Source organism: Cibotium barometz, chromosome 56 (genome assembly GCF_041138505.1).
Source record: "Cibotium barometz isolate CiBa-2024 chromosome 56, ASM4113850v1, whole genome shotgun sequence".
Lineage (NCBI taxonomy): Eukaryota > Viridiplantae > Streptophyta > Polypodiopsida > Cyatheales > Cibotiaceae > Cibotium > Cibotium barometz.
In genome coordinates, this window is record NC_141101.1 from 370,422 (window position 1) to 396,583 (window position 26,162).

The window sequence follows — 26,162 nt, forward strand, 5'->3', positions numbered from 1 at the left end:
TGGCAAAACCAAGGTAATGGTGTTTAACACCACGCCATAGTGGGTTAGGCGATCAGCTCCCACATTTACATATGGGCAGGAGATTGTGGAGTATACCGATGCATATACATATCTTGGGGCAGTATTCAGTGGGCCAGTGTTTTCGATGAGGAGAGCAGTAGAGACTAGATTGACTAGAGCACATGTAGCCCTGGGTGGTTTGGAGAGGATGTGTTCGCAGGTTCAACTTCAGGAACCTCGAACGAAACTTTGGCTTTTTGACACTCTAGTGACATCAGCTATGCTTTATGGAGTGCAGATATGGGGACCTTCAGTGGGGGTGGAGAGGTATGGAGAGGCCTTTGGTATCTATGATTGCTAGGATTATTAGAGCCAAGGCCGTGGTACCTCATGAGATTATTCGAGCAGAGTTGGCGGCTGCCCCTCTGGTGATTGAGGCTCTTACGAGATCAGTCTCCTACATACATGGCCTGTGGAATCTCCCCCGAGACAGATATGCACGCCTCGCCCTTGAGTCCTCCCGACAGTTAGCTTTACAGGGAGACACGGCTTGTTGGTATGGACAGATGACATCTTGGTTCCAGGCACATGGTTTTAGCATGGACAGATTGCCTCCCTTCCAGTATTCTCTGGAGGCACCCTCTCTCACTCTCACACGGACAAAATTACTAGACTCATTCGTCAGGATTTAGTTCAGCTAGACATTAGGAGGACATGGATACAGCCGACTGAGGAGCTAGGCACGAAGATGGCTTTCTACAAAGAGCATTTTCTTCAGCTCACAACAGATGGTTTTGTGATCAGACCCAGTTACATGGATGTACACTTGTCTCATGCAGTACGATGTGCTATTGGTCAGATTCGCACATCCTCACACCAGCTTGAGATTGAGATTGGCCGATATAGAGGTATACCAACTGAGGCCAGGATATGCCGAGTATGCCATGGGGAGCCAGAGACAGAGCTGCATTATATATGCCATTGTACAGCATACTATGAGATACGTGGTCGTTTCCACTGTTTATTCAGAGAGGGTTTTGGACCACTTTCAAGAGTCATGGGGTACCAGGACCAGAGGTGTTTGGGATTGTTCTTGCTTCAGCTGCGGAGATATAGAGATAGCCTGGTTAGGCGCACAGAGAGCCAGACTCAGAGGCACATTACAGACTTCTTTAGTCCAGCCATCACTGCGCCAGATGGACCACAGCAGTAGTAGGACATGGATACCGCCCACACCAGCGGTACACTGATTGATCGTGCGATTGAGCTTGGGTGGTCCAGACGCCCACGACTATGGAGGAGGGCATCCCAGCATAGACGGAGGTTGCAGCGGCGGATTCGGATTATTCTCGCGAGACATGCGGGACACCTAGTCAGGGTGCTGACCACAGAGGATATTGAGGAGATTCGCCAGCGTCCGATGCGGCACATATTATGAGATGGAGGCACCTCCATAGTGTACCCCCCCGTCCCACATGATATTGTATCCCCTCACTGTACTCCACTCACCTCCATAGCGTACTCCCCCCCCTCACTATATTCACACCCTATAAGGGTTTCTGTTTACCTTCCAGTTCCAGTTTCATTTTCTATGTGCCAGTAGTATCATCTTTATTTTTCATTTTCTGGTTTTTTATCCAGACATTGTATCAGATCCACCATGATGTAACTTTTTGGTCTCATAGGTCATTATGGCCTTTTGAAGACGTTAATATAACATTTCATTTCATTTCTACCTCCTCTCTGCACAATCTGCATACCCTCTCCTCTCGGGGGATCCGTGCTGCTCTGCCAGTCTCAATCTCCAATCGATGTGATGAAACTCTAAGCTGACCACCAATAGCCACTTGGGAGCCGTGAGGTAAAAAGCCCTCCATGTATCTAGGCCTCTCTATAAATCCATCATCAGTGATACTCATGAAGTGATCTCTGCAGTATAGCATCTTCGGTGGAAGAGGTTGTGTAGGCGATATCCATGTCTCTCGTGTATAGAGCTGCCATAGGTCCTGTCTCAATACTCTGTCCTCTCACTATGAGAGAGACGGATATGTGGTGCATCCCTGTTATACTCGAATGGTGGTAGATGATCCATGTCTAGGCCATGCTGTGAGAACCAATGTGTGACCTGTGCATACCATGATTTTCTGTCTCCTGCCTCAGCCAGCTGTCTAGATGCCTCAAAAGCTCTGTATGACAATCTGTCCTGTGGCACTTCTCTGAATCTGTCTAGCAGGCATATAGTCTGAAATATGGCCTCTACCATCATAGGAGGCGCAGCAAACTCTGCTCGGATAATGTCATGAGGTACTGACGGTTTGCTGCGTATCATGCGTGCCATCATGAGGGCCTGTGGTCTCTCTATCTGTGTCCACCAATGGGTAGCAAGGCCTGGCGCCCATACCGCTGCTCCATACATCAATGCCGGTGTGACTAATGTGTCAAATAGCCACCCCTTCGTCCGGGGCTCCTGAAAATGCGCTTGGTGGCTCTGTCTCTCTAGCATAGCCAATGCTGCATATCCCCGTGTCAATCTAGCTCTGGCTGCTGAACCCATGGTGAAGCGTGTGGCTGCTGCCGAGAAGGTAACCCCTAGGTACACGTATGATGTCACCACCTCCACCTGGCATCCTGCGAGAGTGAATGTCAGCTGACTCCTGCCCTGTCTCGATGTATGAAAGACCATAACCTTGGTTTTCCCAAGGTTCACAGTAAGACCCCTCTATGTGCAGAAATCATCGAGTGCATGTAGATGCTGTTGTAGACCTCCTGGAGACTCAGACACTAATACAATATCATCAGCATAAAGCATAATATGTACCGAGGTACCTGCTCCGCCACCCCGTGTAATGAAGTCAGCCACCTCATCAATGTATAACCCAAATAGCGTGGGGGAAAGTGGGCATCCTTGCTTCACACCAATGGTGCTAGCAATAGTCTCGGACATACCTCCTGGGCATCTGACTCGCCCAAAAACCTGCTCATATAATGCATAGATCCCCCTTGTCATATCTTCTGGTATGCCAAGAGACTGCAGGCGCTGAAAGAGCCGCTCTCGTGGTACTATGTCAAATGCCTTGCGGAAATCCACAAAGCAGCAATAGAGCTTTCTCTTCCTCACTCTGGCTTGATCAATCATACATCTCAAAGTGAATACATGGTCAGTGGTAGAGAAAGCTCTCTTGAAGCCTGCCTGCCCTGATGAGCGTAAACCTGCTCGCTCAGCATATAAGCTAAGCTCTTGCTCCAACACTACACCATAGAGTTTGGCCAGCACGTGGCCAACCATAACCGTCCTGTAGTTGCTCGGATTGAGCATATCTCCTGTTTTGTGGATCGGCACAATGGTGTGCATTGTCCACTCCGCAGGCAAACCCTCTGCTAGTGCCCTGTTAAACAGGTGTGCAAGAAAAGGAGCCAAAGAATCTACTGCATATATGAGATGCTCACACTGCAGGCCCATGTGGTCGCCATGCTGTAGGCGGCAGATAGCTTCCTGTACCATCGAGTGGGTAAAGAAGCTAGCTGTGGTAGGTCGAGGCTCCTGGGGCTGAGGTATAGGTGGCTGCTGTGGGGCGTGGTATAGGCCCTCTGCATATGTGTGCCATGTCTGTGGGTCTGCAATGGGTGTCAGTGTCCGGGGCTCTCTGAAGTGCCACCATGAGATAGGGCTATCTCTACTCATGAAGAAATGAAAGATCTCTAGCTCCTGTATCTCTGCGAAGGCCCGCCTTTTGCGGCGAGTAAGTCTCCTCAGCTCTCTCCTCGACTCCTGCTCTGTGATGGCTCCCAAGGCTCTCTGTATGAGTATAGGGCTCTGCACTCGTCATCATACCATCTGTTCTGGGGCATAGTCCTAGATCTCGCAGGCTCTCCTGAGTGGACACGATGTGGGAAGCTCTGTAATGCAACCGTGTGTAGGAGTGATGCGAGCTGGGCTGTAATGGTATCCATAGGTGCCAGGGGATCCATGAGTAGGAGCCCATCCTCTACTTTGCCAGTGTATATGTCTGCCATGTCATGTGTGAAGTAGATGGTAGTGTGTGGCATCAGTATGTGGGGGGCTGGTGATACTGGTGATCCGGCTAGTGAGAATGCCAAGTATGTATGATCTGCCCCAATAGGACGAGGTGGGATGGAGAATGAGGTGACAAGCTGTGATGCCTCCAAAGATCCCATAATGTAGTCCACCACCGTGCCTCCGGTCCGTGTATGACCCCCATGTGGGAAGCATGTCAGCCCTCCTGATCCCGGCCACTGTAGCATCCCGTTATAAATAACGAGACGATGCCTGCCTCCCAACTCTAGTAAGTGGTCCCCATAATGTCCACTGTCTGGTCCAGTGTCCTCTGATGCCTGACTAGCCCCTATCTCTTCTGGATCCACAGGGTGGAGGATCTCCATGTCATCATAGTCATACACCTCACACTGTCTGCTCTGTGTGTGGGCATTGAAGTCACCCGTAAGAAATACTTCCCCTAGTGTAGAATAATGCATAATCTCCTCTGACAGACAAGTGTATGGCGAGGCTCCTGTCTCCTCCTCCTGTGGCATGTCCTCTGTAATGACATAGGAGGATCCTGATGGAGGAAAGTAACATAGGGCTATGTATATAACCCTGTCCTGTGAGAGCTGTAAGCTGATCCACATGTATCTGGCCTCTGGATCCTATGCTACCACTCTCAGTCTAGTATGACCCTCTTCCTCATGAAGGTGACCCTCTCCGTCTCTCCTGCAAACTGTAGGATGAGGGCTCGCTTGCGTGTTGAGTCTTTCCCGGCTCTCCATGCTTTGGTGAAGGGGAGAGGGTTCTCTTCCTTGTAGCCGAGCTTCATGCATAGAAGCTGTCCATCTTTCTCGGAAGTGGAGTCGGGTGTCTCGGCTATACCTGTGACTGGGATGTTGAGGCGGCGGGCATGCCTCATCTTCTCCTCCTCAATGGTGGTGTGAATGATTTGGTGTTCTTCCCTTTGAGTCTCCTCCCTCACTTCTTTACGGATGTTCGTCACCACCACCTCAACCCATCCTGACTGCTTGGCTTCGAGTTTTCCCTCCATGTCCTTTGTGATCTCCTTGGAGATCTCTTCTTTGATGTCCGTGAGAGTGTTGTCATTGATTTCCCCTTCTTCCTTCTCAGTATTCTTGATGGCTACCATTTCCACTTTCAATGCACTCACCTCCTCCTTGAGTGCCGTGTTCTCTTGTTCGAGGTTCGTGACCCGTGCTTCGAGAGCCATGATGTGCCGGTGTAGTTTGTTCTCCACCTCATTGAGGTTGGAATCGAATGTCTTCTTGTTCTCCTTGATTAGTGCCTTCATTGCCGTCTCGAGGGCCTCGAGTTTCTCTTGGAGACTCGGGGCCATTCCTCCAGATCACTCTGCAGTCCTTCCCACAGGCAGAGAGGAGAGAGAGAGAGAGAGAGTTATGTTGCTGCCTTGGGGGCCTGAGCAACGGTGGGTTGGGAAAGGGGGCCGGCCAGCGCAGCGCAGCAAACAGAGGGCGAAGAGAGTGAAGCGACGGGCGCAGCGAACAGAGGGCGCAGACAGTGAAGCGACGGGCGCAGCGAACAGTGAAGCGACTGGCCAGCCAGCGCAGCGAACAGAGGGCGAAGAGAGAAACGGGGGGGAGGGCAGGCAACGTGGGGGGGGGGGGGGGGGGGGGGGGGGGGGGGGGGGGGGGGCAGCAGGAGGGAGGGGCGAAGGGCGGGCAGCGGGAGGGAGAGCGAAGGGGGGGCGCGGTGAGAGAGAGAGAGAGAGAGAGGCAGAGCGAGAGATGTATTCGGTTGATTCTGCAGGGTCGCATACTCGTGCTGGTCGTGAGCTACTGATGCGAGTTGGCAAAGGTGGGCAGGCGCCCAACCAAGGCCTACGCAGGCGCCCAGGCCAGGCGGGCAGGCGCCCAGGCCAGGCCAGGCAGGCGCCTAGGCCTACGCCGCCTTGTGGCTAAGCCTAGGCGGGGCTGGCGCAGGCTCCTGCGTACAGCCAGGTACGCCCGCACGCAGCAAGGCTGGCGACACGATCAGACGACAGTGACGCTATTTTCGAGGGGCCAGAGAAAAAAAAAAACAAACAGCGAAAGCATCCGTCGATTCGGCGCTTTTGTTTTTTTTTTTTGGTTTTTATTAAACTTTTTTTTACAAAAAGTTTAAGGGTCCCTAAGGTTCAACGTGTTTTTTTAAAAAAAGAAAACAGAACTTATATATATATATATAAAAGCAAAAGCTCAAGAAGCTTTTGGGGCAGGCTATATAAACCGCTTGAGTGGGCTTCTTGCCACACATCTCTCAAGTGCTCAAGCTCTCAAGCTCTCAAGTTCCCTTGCACTTTTATTGTGCGAAGATCGAATTTTCTCTCCACTTGTTCTCTTCACGATGTCGACCCAAGAATCGGAGTTGGAGCCCCTTGTGGAACGCGAAGGCTTGCCGGCTACGGAAGATACCGATGCCGATCTTTTTGACGATTATGTGTCAAAATCAGATTTCCAAGAGTTCAAAGTAGCTCTCGAAGCTTCTTCGTCGGAACGTCAGGCACAAATCGCAGCCCAGATGCAAGCTTTGCAAAACTCCATCGCTCTATTGACCACTATCCTATCTACTCTATCGGGTATGGATACCTTGGCCTCTGCTTTAGGCCCCAACATTACTCCGGAACAGTTTGGGGACGAGCATAAGCAGCGTACCAAGGAGATCGTGGACACTTGGCTACATAAGTGGCAAGTTCACTTTCAGTTTCATCCATATGATGATGAAAAAAAGATCCAGTTAGCAGCAGCTTTCCTCTCCGGCAAAGCTTTGCTTTGGTGGAAGGAACTCAACCCTAAGCCAACAACTTGGGCACAATTTGAAGACGTCTTCAAGAAGGAATTCCTCAAGAAAGAGGATGATTATGATGTTGTTGCCCAGTTTTCAGCTTTGACCATGACCTCGCAGCACCTCACTTTTGAGGTCTACCTCCAGAAGTTTAGGGACTTGCAGATGAAAGCTACAAAGATGGATCCCACTACTCTTTTGGGGTTCTTCGTAGCTGGTTTACCAGACTCATACCGTTTACAAGTTAAAAATAACAAATGCAAAACATTGGACGAGGCCATTCATTCAGCTCGTATCTATGATGATACAATGGTCTCTTTCAAGTCGAAACCCGTTACCGAGCACGGGAACAAGCATAAACGAAAGTTCTCTGCACCTATGGCTAACACGACTGAAGGAAAGTCTTCGGACCAACCTTCAAGAATTCAAGTTCGACACCAGCAAAGAAGAAACGACTCCTTAGGGCTTTAAAGCTCAAGAAGGAAGGACGTTGTTTTATCTACGAAGAAAAAGACACATGCGTAATGAGTGCCCAAAGCAAAAGGGTGCAAAGACCAACGCAGGATCCAAGCCAAAGGCAGCTAACCAGTTGTCTTTGACAGGTACGTCAATTACTGTACTTTCTTGCCCTAGTACATGTTTAGATTGTCTGTTCAACCCTAAAGTATTTGGCTTGCATGATCTTCTCCGAGTTTATGGAGAAGTGTTTGGCCATAAAATTCACATTCTTCTAGACCCTGGCAGCTCACACAACTTTGTTAACTACAAACTTGTGCAGAAATTGAGTCTTGATACGACACCCAGCGATCATACCTATGAGGTACGCCTACCTGCGGCGGGCGGGAAGGCAAGTATGGGATCGAAAGGTGGAGATGCTTCCAATGCAGATTCAGGACTACAAAGATACTCTGGAATGCTATGTTATGCATCTAGAAAATGTAGACTTGTTATTAGGGATTGAGTGGTTTAAGACTCTTCAAGTCCAGATAGATTGGTCTAGTCATATTTTTTATTTTCAGCATAGGGACACCCAGTATAGTATTTTAGGTGATTGTATTCATCCCTCTCAGGGACCTCTTGTAAATACAGTTGATTTTGGAAATATAATGGATTCTTCTTTGTATACCGCTTTCCATTGTGTATTGATTCCACTTTCTTCCTTTCTCATCCCTTCCATGGATGTAAATGAATTAAGTGTGTTTGAAAGCAAAGAATTACAAAAGATACTTGATTCCTTTCAAGATGTATAACTGCCATCGGGTTTACTACCTGAACGGACCGTAGATCATCGTATTGACTTGATCCCTGGTGCCCATCCTGTCAGTATTCCACCTTACAGGATGAGCCAAGTTGAGGAAGATGAGTTGACTAAACAACTCGAAGATTATTTGAGGATGGGCCAGATCCATCCAAGTAAATCACCTTGGGGTGCACCTGTATTACTTAAGAGAAAGAAGGACAACACTGGCGAATGTGTATAGATTACAAGAGATTGAACAAGTTGACAATTAAGAACCGTTATCCTCTCCCTAGATCAGATGACGTGATTGACCGGTTAGCAGGAGCGAAATATTTCACGAAGATAGATTTACGTACTGGCTATCACCAGATACGTATTCATGAAAGGCATGTTAAAAGAACCGCCTTTCGGACTAGGTATGGCCATTACGAGTTTCTCGTATTACCTTTTGGGTTATCCAATGCTCCAGCCACTTTCCAGCAAATGATGAACGATCTTTTTCGTGAACATTTGGGAAAATTTGTGGTGGTGTTCTTGGATGATATTTTGATATATAGTCGTACTCTTGAGGATTCAGACTTTTGAAAGATAAAGTCAAGGAAGCACCTATCTTAGCATTACCCGATCCTAGTCGGCCTTATGTTCTTGAAACTGATGCCAGTGACTATGCTATCGGGGCTGCTTTATTTCAAGATGGTAGACCGGTTGCTTTTGAAAGTAAAAAGCTAGACGACACTCAATCTCGTTGGCCAACCCTTGAGAAGGAGCTTTATGCTGTCAAGGTTTGGAGACATTATTTATATGGCTCCAAGTTTGTGGTATTGACTGATCATCAGTCAATCAAGTATGTGTGTGATGCGGATGATTTGAGAGGAAGGAAAGCTCGTTGGGGTGAATTAATGCAAGATTTTGATTTTGAGATCCGTTATCGGAAAGGGTCCATGAATAGTGTTGCAGATGCGCTTAGTCGAATTCGAGAGGTGAATACTTTGTCGTTCACCGAGATTTCTACTGACTTATTTCAGTCATTGAGAGGGCTTTGCAGGACTGATAGTTATTTTGGTCCATTTTGGCAGAAGATCTAGGACGCGAGCTCATTGATTGACCAAGACTCAATGACTGAGCAGTCTACCATTCAGGCTGCACGAGGCCAGTGGATGATTCGGAATGGTTTACTATTCCGTAATGACAAAATTTGTGTATCACAGATCCCCGACATTCGATCCAAGATTCTTAAGGAGTGTCACGACGCCCCTCGTTCACCCAGAGAGTTCTCTGAAGGAACGTCGCACAGGTCGATCTCCGAAATTATCCCCTAGATACTGTGGACCATTTCATATTACACGAAGGATTGGCTCAGTTGCATATGAATTGGATTTGCCTTCTCATGTGAAAGTTCATCCTGTATTTCATGTCAGTAGACTTAAGGAAGTACTGGGTGGAACAGACCAGTTAGTTACTCCTCAAGAAATCATAGATGTCGAAGACATGATATTTGTTCCGCACGAACCTGAAAAGATTCTTGGATTTCGTGAAAGAAGATTGCATAATATGCTTATCACGGAATACAAGATCAAGTGGAAGGATCGTGTTGAGGAGGACGCTACCTGGGAGACATTGACTACTCTTCAGAGAGATTACCCTGGCTTTTTAGTAAGCTCTTAGAGAAAGGGGAGTATGTCATGTGCACAGTGTGTATCTACCGTGTGCTACACGCACACAAGACTAGCTTCGAGGTTTGGGGAAGCTTGGAGCTAGGCAGGCTGTGTGGCGAGCTGAGTTAGGGATAGACTAACGGGCGGGCACCCAAGTATGGACGGGTGGGCGCCCAAGTGTGGACGCTCGATGACCGGCCAAGAGCCTATAAAAGGGTCGCCAAGGTTAGTCATTATATATATAGAGGCTCGCGAGTTTGTGAGAGCTCTATGGTCTTGGAGCTTGGATCTAGTGCAGACGTGCATCTGCTTTATGCAGTCGAGGCCAGCAGCAATCTGGAGGCCCGCGAGGGTAGCTTCGTGGCGGTATGGGACGTCGCGAGGAGGAGATTGGTTGGTACGTCAACCTAGTTAGCTCAGCTCGTGGCTCGGTGGGGACAGCGAAGACTGTGGGCTTGCCCACGGCTGTCATGGTTGGGAGGTGAGTCAGGTCTGCACCCCCTTCTTGTTTGTTTGTTTGTTTGCAGGTTTCGAATCTCGTACCAGGAATGATCACGAGGAGATCCGGTGGGGATTTGACAGTCCCAATCTAAGAGATGGATTCTCCCATAATCTTTACCTCTAAAAATATCCCAACTAGTAGACATTCTGTCATAGGCACTTTGCTAACTCATGGTATCTGCTCAATTCCAGATGTAATGACGCGAACAGAATTTCCATCGGAGTCGGACCAAAAATAGCAACTCTCCTAAATTTTAGGAGTGTGGTCCTTTGTATTCTAAGATAATCCCCCATTCCCAAAGCTTGTACTTTCCAAATATTTAGACATCCTAGAGTCCACCAGACCCCTTTCATATTGAAAAATGTCTAGGCTGGTGACATGGTTAGTGGGTAAACATGAAGAGGCAAGTAGACATGGCGAAGGAGAGTGAGTAGATGCGGGAGCAGGGCAAATACAAGGGATGGGTGTAAGATGCGGAAGCTTCGGGGGAGATCGGTAACTTCAATGCTCAGAAATCAGCACACGTTTCATAACGAAAATAACGCACAAATTGAATATAGATGTGTAGAAAAATAGAGAGAGAGAGAGAGAGAGAGGACTCGATTCGTCTGAGGTCAGGTGTGCATTGTCCAGCACATGCGTCCAAGGTCAGGTGTGCATTGTCCAGCACATGAAACAGTGCCTGTCCGCGTTGTGAGTCTCTCTCTGGAATGATGTCAGTTGCTTTGTGTGTTTGGTCTGTGACCAGATGCCAGACATCTGTGTAGGTTGCATGTAGAAGGGGGCATCCCTTAGGGCTACCCTAGAAAGGGGTATTATATCCCATGTTTGGGCAGAGGGGCCAGGCAAGCCCCAGGACTTGCCCACAAGCCCAAGGAGGGGTTGGGTAGGCTGTCGGCCAGCCCAAGAGGGCTTGGCCAGGCAGCCGACTAGCCTATAAGCCAGGCGGCCAGGCCTGGGTGCTACCTAGCACCCAATCGGCCAGCCCAAAAGGCTGCCCAACACCTAATCAGCCAGACCTAGGCGTTGCCCAGCATCATGCGCAAGGTGGCTAGGGCAGCTTAGTGTGAAACGATAGCATTAAATGCTACTTTTGCAAGTCGTGGATCTTTTTCTGCAAACCGACCCTTGATAAACCAGCCGACCAGCATCCTTAGGGGGTATAAATACCCAAGGCATAATTCAGTCCAATCATCTCATAATTCACAAGGTGCTGAAGCTAACTCAAGGGCCAGGACAGCCAAGGGAGAAGCTAACACAAGGGTGAAGGATTGAAGGTCAAGGGCAGAGATCTATCTCAGCCAAGAAGGTTCAGGTTCGGTCTTTTATTTCAGATTTTGCATCATTCTTTTTTTTTTTTCGAGAAAAGATCCTTTCATTAGTTATGTAGAAAAAACGCCCGTAGGGCTACAAAAGAGATCTCTCCTGCTCCTAACAGAGAGAAGAGCAGTGAATACATCATGGCAGCCCGGGAGACTCTCCCTAGGTGCTGCAAAATACAAGCATCAGTCTAAAGGACTGAGCGGCTAAATCATACAATGGGGGGGGGGAAGAGCCAAACAGGTGGCCTGTAGTGCCAACGGGGGGATCCCGTGTGTAGGGTGTAGAACGGGCCGCAGCGCCAAGTGGTATGAAAGGCCTGGCGCCGTAAAATCGCCTCATCCGAGTCTCCCCGGATGCGGTCGTACTGTCCTCGCAGGGTGTGGATCAACTCCTGCCAAATCCCCCGAACAGTCTCTGCTGGTGGCTCTAATCTCCCCTCAAAGGCCGTGAAGCACCGGGCCCTCCAGGTGAACCAGATGGTGAGGCTGCTGAGGAGCTCCCATCGTAAATCCCTCTCCTGTGTCCAGCTGTCGGACGAGAAATCCGGTGCCGGAACCAGGCGAGGCTGGCCCCTAATAAATCTGATGGCCTGACTGCCCTGCTCCATCTCATAGCCCATAGCAGGCCCTGACAAAGTCGACCAAGCAGCGGCACCCCACGTAAACATACCCTCTGGAGAGAGGGGGGCTAGAATACGCAGCATCCGCAGCCAAATCTGCTGTGCCTGAGGGCAGTCCCAAAGGCAATGTCTCTGTGTCTCCATAGGGTGGCCGCATCGGACGCAGGCCGCCGGAAGACCGCTATAAACAAGCCAAGTGCCAACTGCTGAGCCCCTGTGGGCGACCAGCCACTGAAAAGCCGAGATCCTGCGGGCCTGTCGACTAGCCCAGAGTCGAGCCCAGAAATCCTCCAGGAACTCCTGTGATAGTCCCTGCAATCGCCAATGCCCCGCTGCCGCTGGAGAAACCGTCCTCCTCGCCGTCAAAATATGCCGTCCCAGCCGAACAGTATACTGGAAAAAAGTGATCTCTGTGGCCTCAAGGGATGCATAAGGATCATGCCACTCGTACTCTCCGGGGTCCCACTGTAGCCGGGCCAAGGGGCGTGCTGCATATGCCCATATACGCCAATCCGGGAGCACGTCAGCAGGGTCGGGGTCAATATGCCACTTCCGAGAAGCGGCAGCCACTACCCGAATCCTCTGAAAGGTGCACTCTGCAACCAAGGGCGACTCCACCTCCACTCTCTGGAGTCGGCCCTCATCCTGAATCTCATAATAGAGGCATCTGCCATCCTCAGTGCTAGCTCTGACAGCAATCAGGATCTCCAACTGTGTGAAGGCACCCATCCACCGTGGGGCCACTGGCTCGAGAGGTGTGAACCACTCCTCTGAAAGTGCCTCCTGAATATCATCCCGCATAATCAACCCCCCTCTGAAGTGACTCAGCCTCTCCACCTGGGTCTCCTCTGGTAGACTGCAGAAAGCCTGCCAGTCTCCAAAACTACGAGCTGGGCCTGCCGCTAAAGGTCCCCAGGCTAGACGAGGCCGAGAACCCAGCATATGACCCTGCTCTGTACGAACCGCTGGGCTCCAGATGAGCGGCTGCCTGGCCCGCTCCTCAACACAAGACGGAGGCCGCTGAGAGAGCCCCGGTCTCAGCAACTCCCAAGCTCTCAGGATACTCAAAGCAAATCTGTCCTCCCATCCTCTACTGAGGCCTGTCCTCCTCATCTCTATGAATATCCAGCGAATCTCTGGTGCCCAAGTACCCCCTGCAGGAGGCGCCCGGGCCTGCAATCGCTGCAAGAGGAGCTCTTTCCAAGGCTCAGCGCCTGGAAGCAACCCCCGAACAATAAGCTTCCCCAATAAGGCTCTACTCTGATCGACTGGATCTATAATGCCCAAACCGCCCTGAGCCAGCGGGAGTGTAATAACTGCCCATGCAACCTTTGCCCGAGCTGGCTGACCGTCCCGCCCAGACCACAGAAAGTTCCTGATCAGCCTCTGTACCTGGCTGATGCAAGAGCTCGAAAAAATCCAGCAAGACGTAATGTACCACATGGTCGCTAACAGCACCTGATTTGCCACCACCACCCTCCCAGCCAAGGATAGTCGAGCTGTACTCCAATACAATAGCTTCTTCCGAATGCTCAGAAGAAGCGGGGCAATCTGCTGCTCAGGTGACAAATCGAGGCCAATCTGGCATCCCAAATACCGCACTGCTGTGCCGGGAGGAATCCATCTAAAACCGGGGTCCGGACTCCATGCCGGAGTGGGAGCACTACTGATCCAAAAGGCCACTGTCTTGCGCCAATTGATCAATGCTCCCGAAGCTGCACTAAAAACCTGGAGCGACTGCTCTGCCCGAATAAGATTGGCCTCTTGGCCATGCAAAAATAAGCCCGTGTCGTCTGCAAACTCAGCATCAAGCAAATCCTCCCCCCGGACTGGGAGCTGAAGTCCTCTCAAACCAACCTCCTCTGCCGTCAAATACATACTCATAGCCTCCGCAAAGAAGAGAAAAAGGAAAGGGGCGAGAGGACACCCCTGACGGACTGATCTGGTCAGCTCAAAACTCGGCCCCCGACCTCCTGCAATCAGCACCTGGCTGCGAGCTGTGGAATACAAGGCTGCCACCCCTCTGATCCATCCTGGCTCAAAGCCCAGGCGTAGCATAGTGCCCTCTAAGAATCCCCAATCAACTCTATCGTATGCCTTCTCAAAATCGAGAAGCATCACGACCAAGTCCTCGCCAAGAAACCTAGCTCGGGCCGTCGCCTCCCAGAAAGTAAAGATGTTGTCAAGGATACTGCGCTCCTTGACAAATCCTGTCTGAGTAGCATGAATCAACTCCCCCAGGAAGGGCTGGATCCTCAAACTCAAGGCCTTTGCCAAGACCTTGTATACAGTATTGAGGATCGTAATAGGCCTCCAATGCCGAATGTCATCCGATACTCCCTCCCCCTTGGGGATAAGATAGATCAAGCCCTCTGAAAAGCTCTGCGGCATCACCCCAGTGTCCAAAACATGCTGAAAGCCCCTGCGGAGGCCTGGCCCCAAAAGGTCCCAATAGCGCATAAAAAAGGCCGGCGTCAGTCCGTCCTCCCCTGGGCAACTATGTCGCGGCAGGACCCTCAAGGCCTCGGCAAGCTCAATCTCTGACAGAGGCGCACCTAGAACTGTGCGCATATGGTCTGTGACCCTCCTCTGCACATGGGCCCACACAGTCTGTCTGCATACATCTCGATCCTCAGTGGCTGGCTCCGCTGAAAGCAAGTCACGATAAAAAGCAGTGGCAATGGCTCTGATCTCCCCGAGCTCAGCAGCTATCGATCCATCCGGTCTAGCAAGCTGGCGAACCCCTGCTCGCGCATGACGGGGTCCAGTGATCTCAAAAAACTCCCCAGTCACTCTATCACCAAGCTGCGTCCACTGAGAGGCCTGACGACGATAGTAAAACTCATGTCTCTGCTCCTCTGCCTCTCTAACCTCCTGGCGTGCCTGGCTCAGCTGGGACGCCACCCACTCACATGCAGGCTGCTGCTCCTGAAGGCGCTGTAGCGAAGCAAGGCTGCGTCTCAGCCGTTGCTCCCGCTCGCGAATCTCTCCCAGTCGTGTCAAAGCTGCAGCGTGTAGAAAAGAGCTAAGATCAATGAGTCCCTGGGCACACTGGCCCGCTGCATCCTGGTCAGAGCACTGACTATCATGCCAGATCCTCTCAATGTCCTCAGCGAGACTGGGGTCTGCAAGTACCCTCTCTGGGATCCTCAACTGCAAGCTGGGCTCCCGTGTCCCCTCCTCCAAAGTCAGTATAACTGGCGCATGATCTGAAAATGAGGTGCCAGCAAGAATGCCGACGGAGCCCCCTCGCTCCCCCAACCAATCGCCCACATAAAAGCGATCAATCCGAGATAGATTAGTCCCTCCCTGCCGGCGATCCGACCGAGAGAAACTAAGACTGTCCTGAGACCGGGAGAAAGCCCCATGCTGCCATGCATCAGTGATCCTCAGTGTCATACAAAACCGGTCCCAAGTTGCAAGCTCCGTGCCGTGCACTGTAACATGACTGCCTCCCACCCTATCTGCCGGGTCCTCAAGCATGTTGAAGTCTCCCCCAACACACCAATGTGCGGCCTCTGGCAATGCATCTGTAACCTGAGTCCAGAACTCTGCTCTGGCACTAGCATGATTGGGCGCATAGATGTTGAGCACACCCAATAGCTCATCATGCATCCTCAGAATGACATACTGTGCTCTACCAGGCACAATGATCCCTCGGTCCACAATGGCCTGCCGCCATGCATCTGCAATAACCATGCATACTCCTCCCTGTCCACCCAACGGACCAAACCCTGCAGACCAGAAAGTGTCCCATCTACCAGGCATCACCGAACCATATCTCCGGATCCTGCTCTCACCCAAGTGGTGCTCCTGCATCATCAGAATGTCAATGCTGCCACCAACCAGACATCTCTGTAGCTCCTGCCTCAAGCAGCCTCGATAGCGTATAAAGTGTGCTCCGCCAAGGCCCTGTACATTCCATGAGATGATCCTCATGGATGTCCTACTGAGGTGGATGCTGTCTCAGCCGTACGGCGGGCCTTCGCAAGCGGCTTGGATGGAGAGTAGTCCCCATCCGAACGGCTGCGAGTCTGCCCACCCGGTGTACTGCAAGAATCCCGGATCAGGCGCCAGTGGCTGTGACCCATGGCGACTGCCTCCTGCTCTGACATAGTAACCTCGTGAATGCTCACATATCCTGGGTCGCGCGCCAAATCTGCAACTATGCGCACGACCAAATGTCGAATCCCGGATGTATCCACACCCTCGGGATCCAAGACAAAATGAGCCAACTCCCAAAGTCGGCCTAGCACATCTGTAACCTCCAAATCGCTCATGTGATGTGAAAACTCAACTGCCTGAGTCTTCAACGTGCTGAGAGCGAGCTCTAGAGTCCACTCCCGGTCACAAGGTCCACATAGAGGGAACGAGAAGGCCACTGCTGAGTCTAGTGCCTCCTCCCCGCGGGCCGGAGGTATCACTACATGCACTCGGATGGGTGCTGGCTCATGGGGGCCCTCTGCTCCAAAAAGCCGTGTGAAGGTATAATCAAACGCCGCCGAGCGCTGTCGAATGCCGAGGCGACTCAGCCGACTACGAATAGAAGAAATCCGTGAGGCCCTAATCGGCATAGGTCTCCTCTATGATGCTCGAGCGAGGTCAGTGCTCAGCGCCCTCCGGACTGCAGGTGAGCGCCAGGGAGCTGCCAGGACCTCCCGGGAAGGCGAGGCGGGCGGAGGGGGAGGAGGGGGAGGCGAGGGAGGAGGAGAGGGAGCCGCTGCCGAGACCGGAGCGGGGGCGGGAGGAGGCGATGGTGGAAGCGAGGCGGTGGGAGGGGATGGGTGTGGAGGAGGTGAAGGAGGGGGAGCTGGCATCTCCTGGTCCTCGGTCGCTGCAGGGGTCTCCTCCTGAAGGGGAGCAAATCTGTTCCTCACGGGAACCCAGTGAGGCTGAGACTGTGGCTGCTGCTGCAGCGGTACCTGGGCGTGCTGCGGTGGCTGTCTCCCTCGACGGCGCCCCTGTCCAGGCTGCCACTCCGAGGTCTCTGTGGCCTGAGCAGGTGTCCCTGAGGCAGCCTGCCGAGCCGAATCTGTGGGCGGGCCATCCGTGGCCTGCTGCTGTGGTGAGGGCCGAGGTCTCCTGCGAGGGCAGGCCTTGGCCAAATGACCGACCTGCCTGCAAATGAAGCACTGGTTCGGGAGCCCCGAGAACTCCACTCTCTGATCTATCCACCCCCCCCCTATCCTAGGTAGCTGAATGACCTTAGGAAGGGAGGAGATGTCAGATACTAACACTCTGACCGAAGGTAGCCCAGCTGCTCTGGCCACCACTGAAGCTGCTGAGGGGCCCGTCTCAAGAACCGAGCCCACCAGTGCTCCGAGCCTGGAGAGGAGCGGAAGATACTCCCGGCGGAGACCAGGGAAACAAACTGTAATATGGAAGAGGCGCTCTCCCTGCTCCGCCGCAGCTGGGTCAAATCCATGCTGCCAAGGCCTGAAGAAAGCCCGAGCACCCCTGATATCCAGAGGACTCATGGCAATGACCTTGGCAACGCTCTGGGCGGCCTCGAACTCGATCTGATAATGTCCCCGACCCAAGAGCTGTACATCAAGGATCTTGCCCACATCTGCAAGAAGGCGAGCCTGAAGTAGATCCCTGATCTCCCCTCTGCTGGGGCGAGTGCCGACTATACGGCAGATGGTGGAGTGAGCCTGAAGGCGTTCCACCTCTGCGGTGAGGCTCGCTTCCTCTTCCGGCGAAAGAGAAAGCCTGATGGGGAGGACCTCGGTGGCGGGCGAGGGGGCTGCGGAAGAGTCCCTCTGAGACGAGGCGGGAGGAGTCTCCATCAGAGTCTGAAGCTCAAGCGAAGGCGAGGCGAAAGCGGAAAACCTGCAAGAAGCGGGCTGCACACCAAGAGGCGGAAGGATGGAAGACGAAGAGGGAAAAAAACACAAAAACCCCCAAGGGGTGAGAAGCAGGGAAGGGGGGGGCGGCGAAAAGAGGAAAGGCCCAGAGGGGGGGGGCGGCGACAACGCGAGGAGGAGGAGGGAGGCGGGGCGCTGCTGATAGGAGGCGGCGAGAGCAGGCGAAAAGGCGGGGGGGCGACCAGGCGGCAGCAGGGGGGGGGATGACAACAGGCGACAGCGGGGGGGGGAAGGCGAACAGGCGGCAGCGGGGGGGAACAGGCGGCAGCGGGGGGGTGAGGCGAACAGGCGGCAGCGGGGGGAGGGTGGCGAAATGGCGAAGAGGGGGGGCAGCGGCGAGGAAGGAGGGGGGGCGGCGCAGCAGCGAAGAAGGAGAGGGGGGGCGCAGCGGCGAGCAGAGGGAAGCAAGCGGGGGGCGGAAGGCAAACAGGCGCGAGGAGGGGGGGGGAGCGACGGTGCGCAGAGCAGGGTGAGGCGGGGAGCTTCAGCGAGCAAAAAAATGATTTTGCATCATTCTAATAAAAGCCAATACACCATCCATGGTGGGGGCCCTACAGAGGGTATTCGGGACCCAATACAGAGGGTATTTGGGACCCAATACTGTGTCCTCTTCTCCCTCTCCCTCTCTTTATTTTTCTGCACATCTTTATTCAGTTTGTGCGTTATTTTCATCGTGAAACGTGTGCTGATTTCTGAGCATTGAAGTTACTGATCTCCCCCCGAAGCTTCCACATGTTACAGTGGTATCAGAGCCTACTTCAAGTGTAAAGATTCAGCAAGAAACCAGAATTTTTTTCTGGCTCGTGTGGTTGGTTTTTAGACTCCGGTGGACCACCCTTTCGGAGTGACTCCTGTCCCTCGAAGGACGGTTGGTTTTAGCCTCCAGAAGTCTCCGGAAGTCTCCCACACACAGTGGATGGTCAGATTGCGCTCCAGAAAGGAGGTCCATTTTCTTGCTATGGCGAGCTACGACGGCAAGAGAGACCAAGAACCTTGGGACCAAAGTGCACTAGGCAGTCCCGCTAGCGCATCAGGCATGAGTGTAAAAGAGATGTTGATGCGAGCAATCGCATACCAGAGTACCAAGTCGGAAGAGCAGAAGGCGTAGATACTGGCTCTGGAAGAGCACAGCCGTTCTCCAGCTCCGCGTTTTCCGTCTTCTCCTCCCTCTCCCTCCGTTTCCCAGATTCCAGATCCTCTACACAGGGACTCTTTCGAAGGGTCACGACCGCAGCTGAGTTCGATGCTTGAGTTGCAGATGTGTGCATTGGAGATCCGACAACGTGAAGACGATGCCATGCAACATGTGGAACATGAGCGATACCTTGCGGCTTTGGATGCAAGACTGACACGAGCGGCTTTCTCAAATCATTTTTCCGAGAAAATGAATTTCACTAAGTATAATGGTAAACTCGACCCCACAACTCTTTATTCATGGTTGCATCAATTTGAAGCTTACTTTGCTGCAGTTAGGAAAAATGATACTGATAGGGTGATCTTAGCTAGTTGGTACTTGGAAGGTGAGGCCATTCCTTGGTGGACCCAGTGGGCTCATGCCCACACCAAATTAGGTATGGCAGCTTATGTTTGGGATGAGTTTGTCCACGATCTTAAGCAGCGGTTTCTACTGCCCTATTACCTTGAGCGACTCGAAGACGAGTTTAGGGGAGCGCGTCAAAACGCGCAACCAGTCCTTCAGTTTGCCAATAAAATTTCAAACTTATGTTTGCAGTTAGGCTTATTTGATAAGGACAAGAAATGGAAATTCTTGTACGGCCTTGACACGCAAATCCAGTGGGAGGTGCATATGTTTAGGCCAGCTACCTTCGAAGACACACTCTCGCTTGCGCAGAGTGTGGAAATGAAGCACAGTGGCGGAAAGCCCAAGTCTTCCCAGCCGGCTACTCCCAAGGCTACCATCTCGAGGGGAAAAGGCCAGAACCAGACGGGGTCTTTTCCAAGACAGAGCACAGGAGCCTCTAGCTCTAAGAACTCAACCAATGCGTCGAAGCTTACTCCAGACCAGAAAGCAGAGGCAGGCAAGACCGGTGGAAAGTTGAGTGCTGAGGAGATTTCTTAGTACGAGGAGGGTAGGTGTTTCTTTTGTCATACAAAAGGACACACTTCTCGGGAGTGTCCTAAGAAGACTACCACTCCAAAGACCGCCGCCTCAGCCTCCATGGCTTCAGTGGTTAGCCCAACTCCCACACAGACCCCAGTGGGGGCTGTTCCTAGTTCTTCGAATCCCAATGCTTCGGTTGGAGCAATCATTAGCTGGGAGCTCGAAGATAACCAGAAGGGCGCCCATGACCAAGAGTATGAGTGCAACGAATTGCTCAAGACCTTTGGCTACATAGGTGGCCAGAGAGGAGTTGTCTTGTTTGACAGCAGTAGCACGGAGGACGTGGTCACGGAAAAGGCCGCTCGGCATGCCCATTTCGTCCTGACTTCGGTGGACAAGCAAGTTGAGGGTTTTAGCATAGGCATGACAAAGAGCGTCAACTATGAAGCTCTTGGTGCTAAGTTAGTTATTCAGGGCATAGAGTTTATGCGTGATTTTATGGTTGCCCCTCTTGTAGGAGCTGACATAATATTGGACATTGAGTGGTTTCACCAGTTCCTTCCTGATGTCAAGTGGGACAAGCACACTTTCCAGATTAGTCGGAATGTGTCGAACGCCCCAGTGACCATTAAGTGTGAGCCAGGAATCTGAAATTTTCCGCTCATCAACCACTTGCAGGCTAAACGAGCAATGAGGAAAGGCGCACATTGTGCGATGATTTACATTGTTAAGGCTGATGAACATTTTTTAATCACTTATCTGACCAGCAGCAGTGTATGGTGGACTGTGGAAACCCTTCAGCTAGATTAGAGCCAAACATATGATGATGTCAAATCATAATGTCGTCATGTCTTTCACCTTATCTAGCCAAGTTTGCATCACATAGATGCAACAGCTCAGTTGATTTCATACTTTCAGAGGATCCATCCCATGTGGGTCAATCATACTATGAGATTCAAGGGTACTATTGTTGTCTTTTCAGTGAAGGGTTCAGTCCTCTACGCAGTCGTCGGGTATTAAAAAAAAAAGACACGTGGCTTTCTACCTGCATGTGGTTTGTAGGCATAGAGAGCAACTCTTCAGAAAGCACGGGAAGAAACCAACCAATTCCTCACCTCTTTCTGCAGGTTGAGGGAGATGGGGGATGATACCATCCCACAAGATCACCCAGTCATATCTCAGCTTGAGGCACACCCTTGGGGGACTTCCACAGCTTGTCTGATTGATTGAAGCACACCAGCGGAGGACTTCCACAGCATGCCATGATGCCAAAGAGAACGACTTTTTGAGCAAGTTTGGGATGGAGGAAGGCTGTCGCCTCTCCTAGATGAACTGACATAGTTCCGTATGACTGGGTATGAAGGGCTTCACTCTAGCTGAGACAAAAGTCTCCATTCATTACACAGAACTATTGCTACTTGCAGGGCAAGGTTTACATACATGCATTGAACTCTTTCTAAATTAATAGAATACACGTACTTTCAAGTGGTGTTCACAGGCATAAAATCCCTTGTGGAACCTCCAGCAGAGGGTCAAGGGTAAGCATCACTGGCTGACTTAGACAGGCAATGCTTTCCAGCACATTGCCAGGAAGTCAAAACTAAGTCCCTCTTTTCTGACTTACTAGTCAAGCAGACCAGCAACTAAATAGAGAGACTACAGATTATGATGCTCTCATTACTCAAACACAGAAAAACCCTCCATCCAGCAGCACATCATCTTAGTGAGCTTGCATCCTGCCCACTCCACATATTGATGCCTCACTTCAGCAGGTTACATACAGAGCACATGGCAGTTAGGATACATGACAGGAAAAACAGTGGCTGGCCTTGTCTTGCCCGCAGTCAACATCAGAACAGCAGCTTCCATGCATTTAACATGACTCGTTAAATGCATTTAACATGATTCTTTGCCTTGGCTTGTTTGACGCATTTAACATGGCTTGTTGGCCTTGTCTTATTCCATGCATTTAACATGCCTGAGGCATATGCCAGAACGACAAGATGGACAAGCATGGACTCTCTAGATGCATTGCCACCATTCAGGAGCTCTGGCAGATAAACATACGTAGGCATGCAAATACCTAGGCACTCATATGTAGTTTCAACACAGAGGATTCATCCTCACGGCAGGATTCACACATGATGATGAAGAGCTGCTGGTATGGAGAGTGTGCGATATGAATGAGGTCGACACTGAGCAGCATACTGTCAATACTATGAGATCAAAAGTCACAACGTATCGCTCTTGTATGCACCCAAACCCCCCTTCCCCCCGTCCAAACACACACACACACACACACACAAACACACACACATGAGATCAAAGGTCATCTCTGGTGCCTATTCCCCACAAGAAACTCGGCCAGTGGACACTCCTCACATCATTCATTTAGAGGGTTGACAGCATAGAGGGCTAGAAAGCTAGGTGATGACGAGGAGAGACGGGCACCAGTGACCAGACCAAAGCACCCTTGAGAGACTCTAGGCACTATTCTTCATTTAATCTTTTTGCACATGTATTTTGCTTTACCATGCCTAATACAATTTACAAATAATCTTTACAACTGTTGAATTACCATGCACCCGTCGTGCTTGCATGTGTTCATGCGGGCGCATAACAACTGTTGAATTTTTGGTATGCACGCATGTGCGTGTTAGCATGTCTGTGTGCGCGTGCGTGTGTGTGTGAGAGAGAGAGATTGAGATTTTGAGATATTAAAGTCTTCAAACGACCCCAAGGGTCTATGAGAGAGAAGGAGAGAGAGAAGGGGGGACTAAACCCTTTTGACCTTTTGTGGAATCTCGAGGACAATTGGGCAAAATCTACCTGCTAATGAATCAACTCCAATAAAGCAGCCTGGTGGAGCTCATGATGACCACACACAAATGTTTAGCTCATTGTAAGTAAACGAAATTTATCTTACAGCGTTGTATTGACACTTTATTCATTGGAAGTAAAATAAATTCACCTTGTGTGTGTGTGTGTGTGTGAGAGAGAGAGAGAGAGAGAGAGAGAGAGAGAGACTATCTATGTTCTCTTAACATTTCAGAGAAGGGTGGGAAATGGCCTTTACTTCAGATATGGGAGTGCTGGATGATGGAGCAAGTATTCAATCCAATTACCAAATCAACTCATCATCGCTACTAGGAGAAATTTCTGATGATATTGATGCTCACACTTTTCTTCAAGAGAATTTAGAACTCAAGGAATTTCATGAGAAATGATTACACATCATTATTATTTGACGTTCTTAACTCTCAATCATGTCATCAATGACTCTAATATACATTTACAAGATGCTTTAGTTTTTTGAATCTTAATTTTTTGGGTTAAAAAGATGCCTTTTTTAACCATCCATTTGTTTGTTTGATGGGCTTAGCATAGGGTTCCCTACCTACCTTCGAATACTTATGGAATGTTTGTATGCAATGCTAGCTTTTATACTTATTCTCAAGTTTTACAAGCATCCCTTTCTTAAGAGAGTAACATATTTTGTGGTGACGCACAACAATGCATCTAGTTTGTGTAGCTAGCAAGCTTCCACAATTATGCAAACAACTTTGTTAAACTCCTTTTAAAACATTTCTATGAAGTGATTTTCTTTTACAACCCTAGTTGATCAAAAAAACCCTCTTGAAGGTTATGTAATTAAGGATACATGATGGAGTGGATGCCCACTTAGTATCATCTTTCTTATACGTTAACCACTTCGTAGGTTAACATGGTTTTACCCGCCTACTTGAACGGGCCTTATCTTTTGTAAGATGGTGCTAGACTTCATAAAGTGGCTTTTACCCAAAGCTTAATTCGCTGAATAGAGAAGTCACTAACTTTGTGTATTTGCTTTTGACTAGAACTAGTGGCTCGGGATTGTTTTTAAGCCTAGTGTGAAAGCTAGTCACTTGCATGTCATTTTTGACAATAAGCGAGACACATTCATTCCCTTGCAATAGAATATTGGTGAGCTCTCCTTCTACCTACCTCTTGCTTGTGGTCTATTAAATCTTGCATGCTTGATGATAGGTTTGTTTGTAGGATTCTCCCTCTCATTAGCTTCTTCTCCACCCACCCTTTATGAGAGAGGACCACTGCAAAGGATATCTCCTTCATCTAGGCAAAGGAGCATTCCGGGGTGATAAGGGACTTGAGGATGTAAATGGAGGAGCTAGAGCATCCATACGGAAAGTTGCATTGTGGCTCTACGGCAAAGTACCAAACGACAAGGCTTACTTGAGTCGGCAAGGCTAAGGTAAGCCATTAAACATATTTGGCGCTGTCGGCAAGGCTAAGGTAAGCCATTAAACATATTCGGCAAGGCTAAGGTAAGCCATTAAACATATTTGGCGCTGTCGGGGAAAGACTAGGGCTTAGCTTTGTTTGTCTCATGTCCATCCCAAGCTATTGGGATCACCCAATATTGCTCGGTGTTGATTAGGAGGTCACTGTTGAAAAAGCATTTGCTCAATGTTTCACTCGTGTTATTACTGTGGGTGACGGATGTGCTCTATTTTGTAAGGCTCAAGCACCCGTCAACTCCCAGTTTAGATACTGAATGGTAGCCAAATGTGGTTAGGAGATGGCTTATGTAGACTTGGCACTCTTCTAAGTAGGATGCATGCTTGTGCAGGCTATGTGACCACATTAGCAAGCTTATGTCATACAACAAATCGAGGACACATTATTTTCATACTACGAGGCTCGTTTGAGAGTCTAGACAGTCTCTGATGGGTGTGGGATGATATGGTCAATTGGTCATTTTGGATAATATTGTCCTTGACGAATGATATGGTCAGTTACTCAATTAGGACCAAGTCGTGAGTATCAACCCACATCCATACCGACCTTGGGTACTACACATAGACTAGTTTTGGCACTCTAATTCTATCATCGAGTTCATTGTGTTAAAGCACTCTTATAAGTAAGACATCCTCCATCCAGAGTCTCTCTAGATCACCATCAAGGTCATTACCCAGAGTACATCGGTGGATAGACATCCATCCATTTATAATCACGTTTGCAAGTAGTAATATTTTTTACTCTCCACTTCTTTCTGTAATTCAATGCTTTGTATTAAGTTGATCCTGATTCTTCTATTATGTTCTCTTACATGGTATAAGAGCATGGACTCTAGGCAAAGCTTGTTTTGGTAGTTTGATATTTGAAGCCACGTTGCAGAGATGCCAACCTGCAAATAACGCAACCACTTGTGTCCATCCTCCACCTTTTGGTGATGGAAAGTTGGATAAGACAAATTACACTCTCTGGGAGTTCAAGATTAGGTCTATTCTTGATTCATATGATTTGTGGCAAACCACAAGAAGGGTTGATGCAAAGTGGGGTCCTACTCCAGACCCAACAGATCCAATATAGACCATACTACCAGATCCTGCTCTCATGTTGGCATGGAGGCGAAGGAATGCATATACGTTATGTGCCATCGTCACCAACATCGTTGATTCGGTGATGACCTTGATTCAACATACTACCATGGCTTCTGAAGCATGGAAAGTTCTAAAGAGCCAATATGAGACGAGGAATCAAATAAGGATTCAAACCTTGAGAATAGCTTGCAATAGAAAGGTGACATAGAAATTTATATCATGGATAAAGAATCTACAAGATCAGATGGCGACAATGGGATCACTAAGATGAGTGAGGAATTCGCACACATGTGCACATCATAGTTTTGCTTCCAAAGTATGATAGTTTGGTGACCTTATTGAACATGCAGGTGCACAACCCACCTCTTACTTTTGAGTTCGGTGTAATGCAAGAAGAGTAGGAGATGCGTTTTAAAGGTAGAGATGGTAGTGACATTGCATTCTCCACAAATGCAAAGAAAGAGAAGGGGAAGGGCTTTGGTAGCTGTTAATCCCATTTTGGATTAACAAATATGAACCTCCATTTGAGAACATTAATAAGTGTCATGCAAAGGCACTATAAAAGTTGTACATTATGAGATATTGGCCACCCAAGGCCTTAGTTAGTAAGTTTTGGGCGCCCAAGTGTGAATAAGGGCCAATTGTATATAAGGCATTTTCTCATAATGAATGGACACAATCCCCCTTTGTGTTATGAGAGTTCTT

General features: G+C 49.9%; 1 protein-coding gene across 9 annotated transcripts in view; it reads left to right on the plus strand.

Moving 5' to 3' along the window:
- LOC147606768 (agamous-like MADS-box protein AGL65) overlaps nt 1-23,429 on the plus strand; it is a 73,236-nt gene extending 49,807 nt beyond the window's left edge. For 6 of the 9 annotated variants that reach the window (XM_086790988.1, XM_086790987.1, XM_086790990.1 and 3 more), the window contains 2 exons: nt 22,883-22,975; nt 23,126-23,429. In XM_086790988.1, the coding sequence (XP_086647114.1) occupies nt 22,883-22,975; nt 23,126-23,300 (268 nt within the window). In that variant the 3' untranslated portion in view covers nt 23,301-23,429. Of the gene's footprint in view, nt 1-22,814; nt 22,976-23,125 lie in introns of those variants that run through there. The other 3 variants (XM_086790991.1, XM_086790994.1, XM_086790993.1) reach the window with 3 other exon arrangements.
- Nucleotides 23,430-26,162: the final 2,733 nt, after the last annotated feature.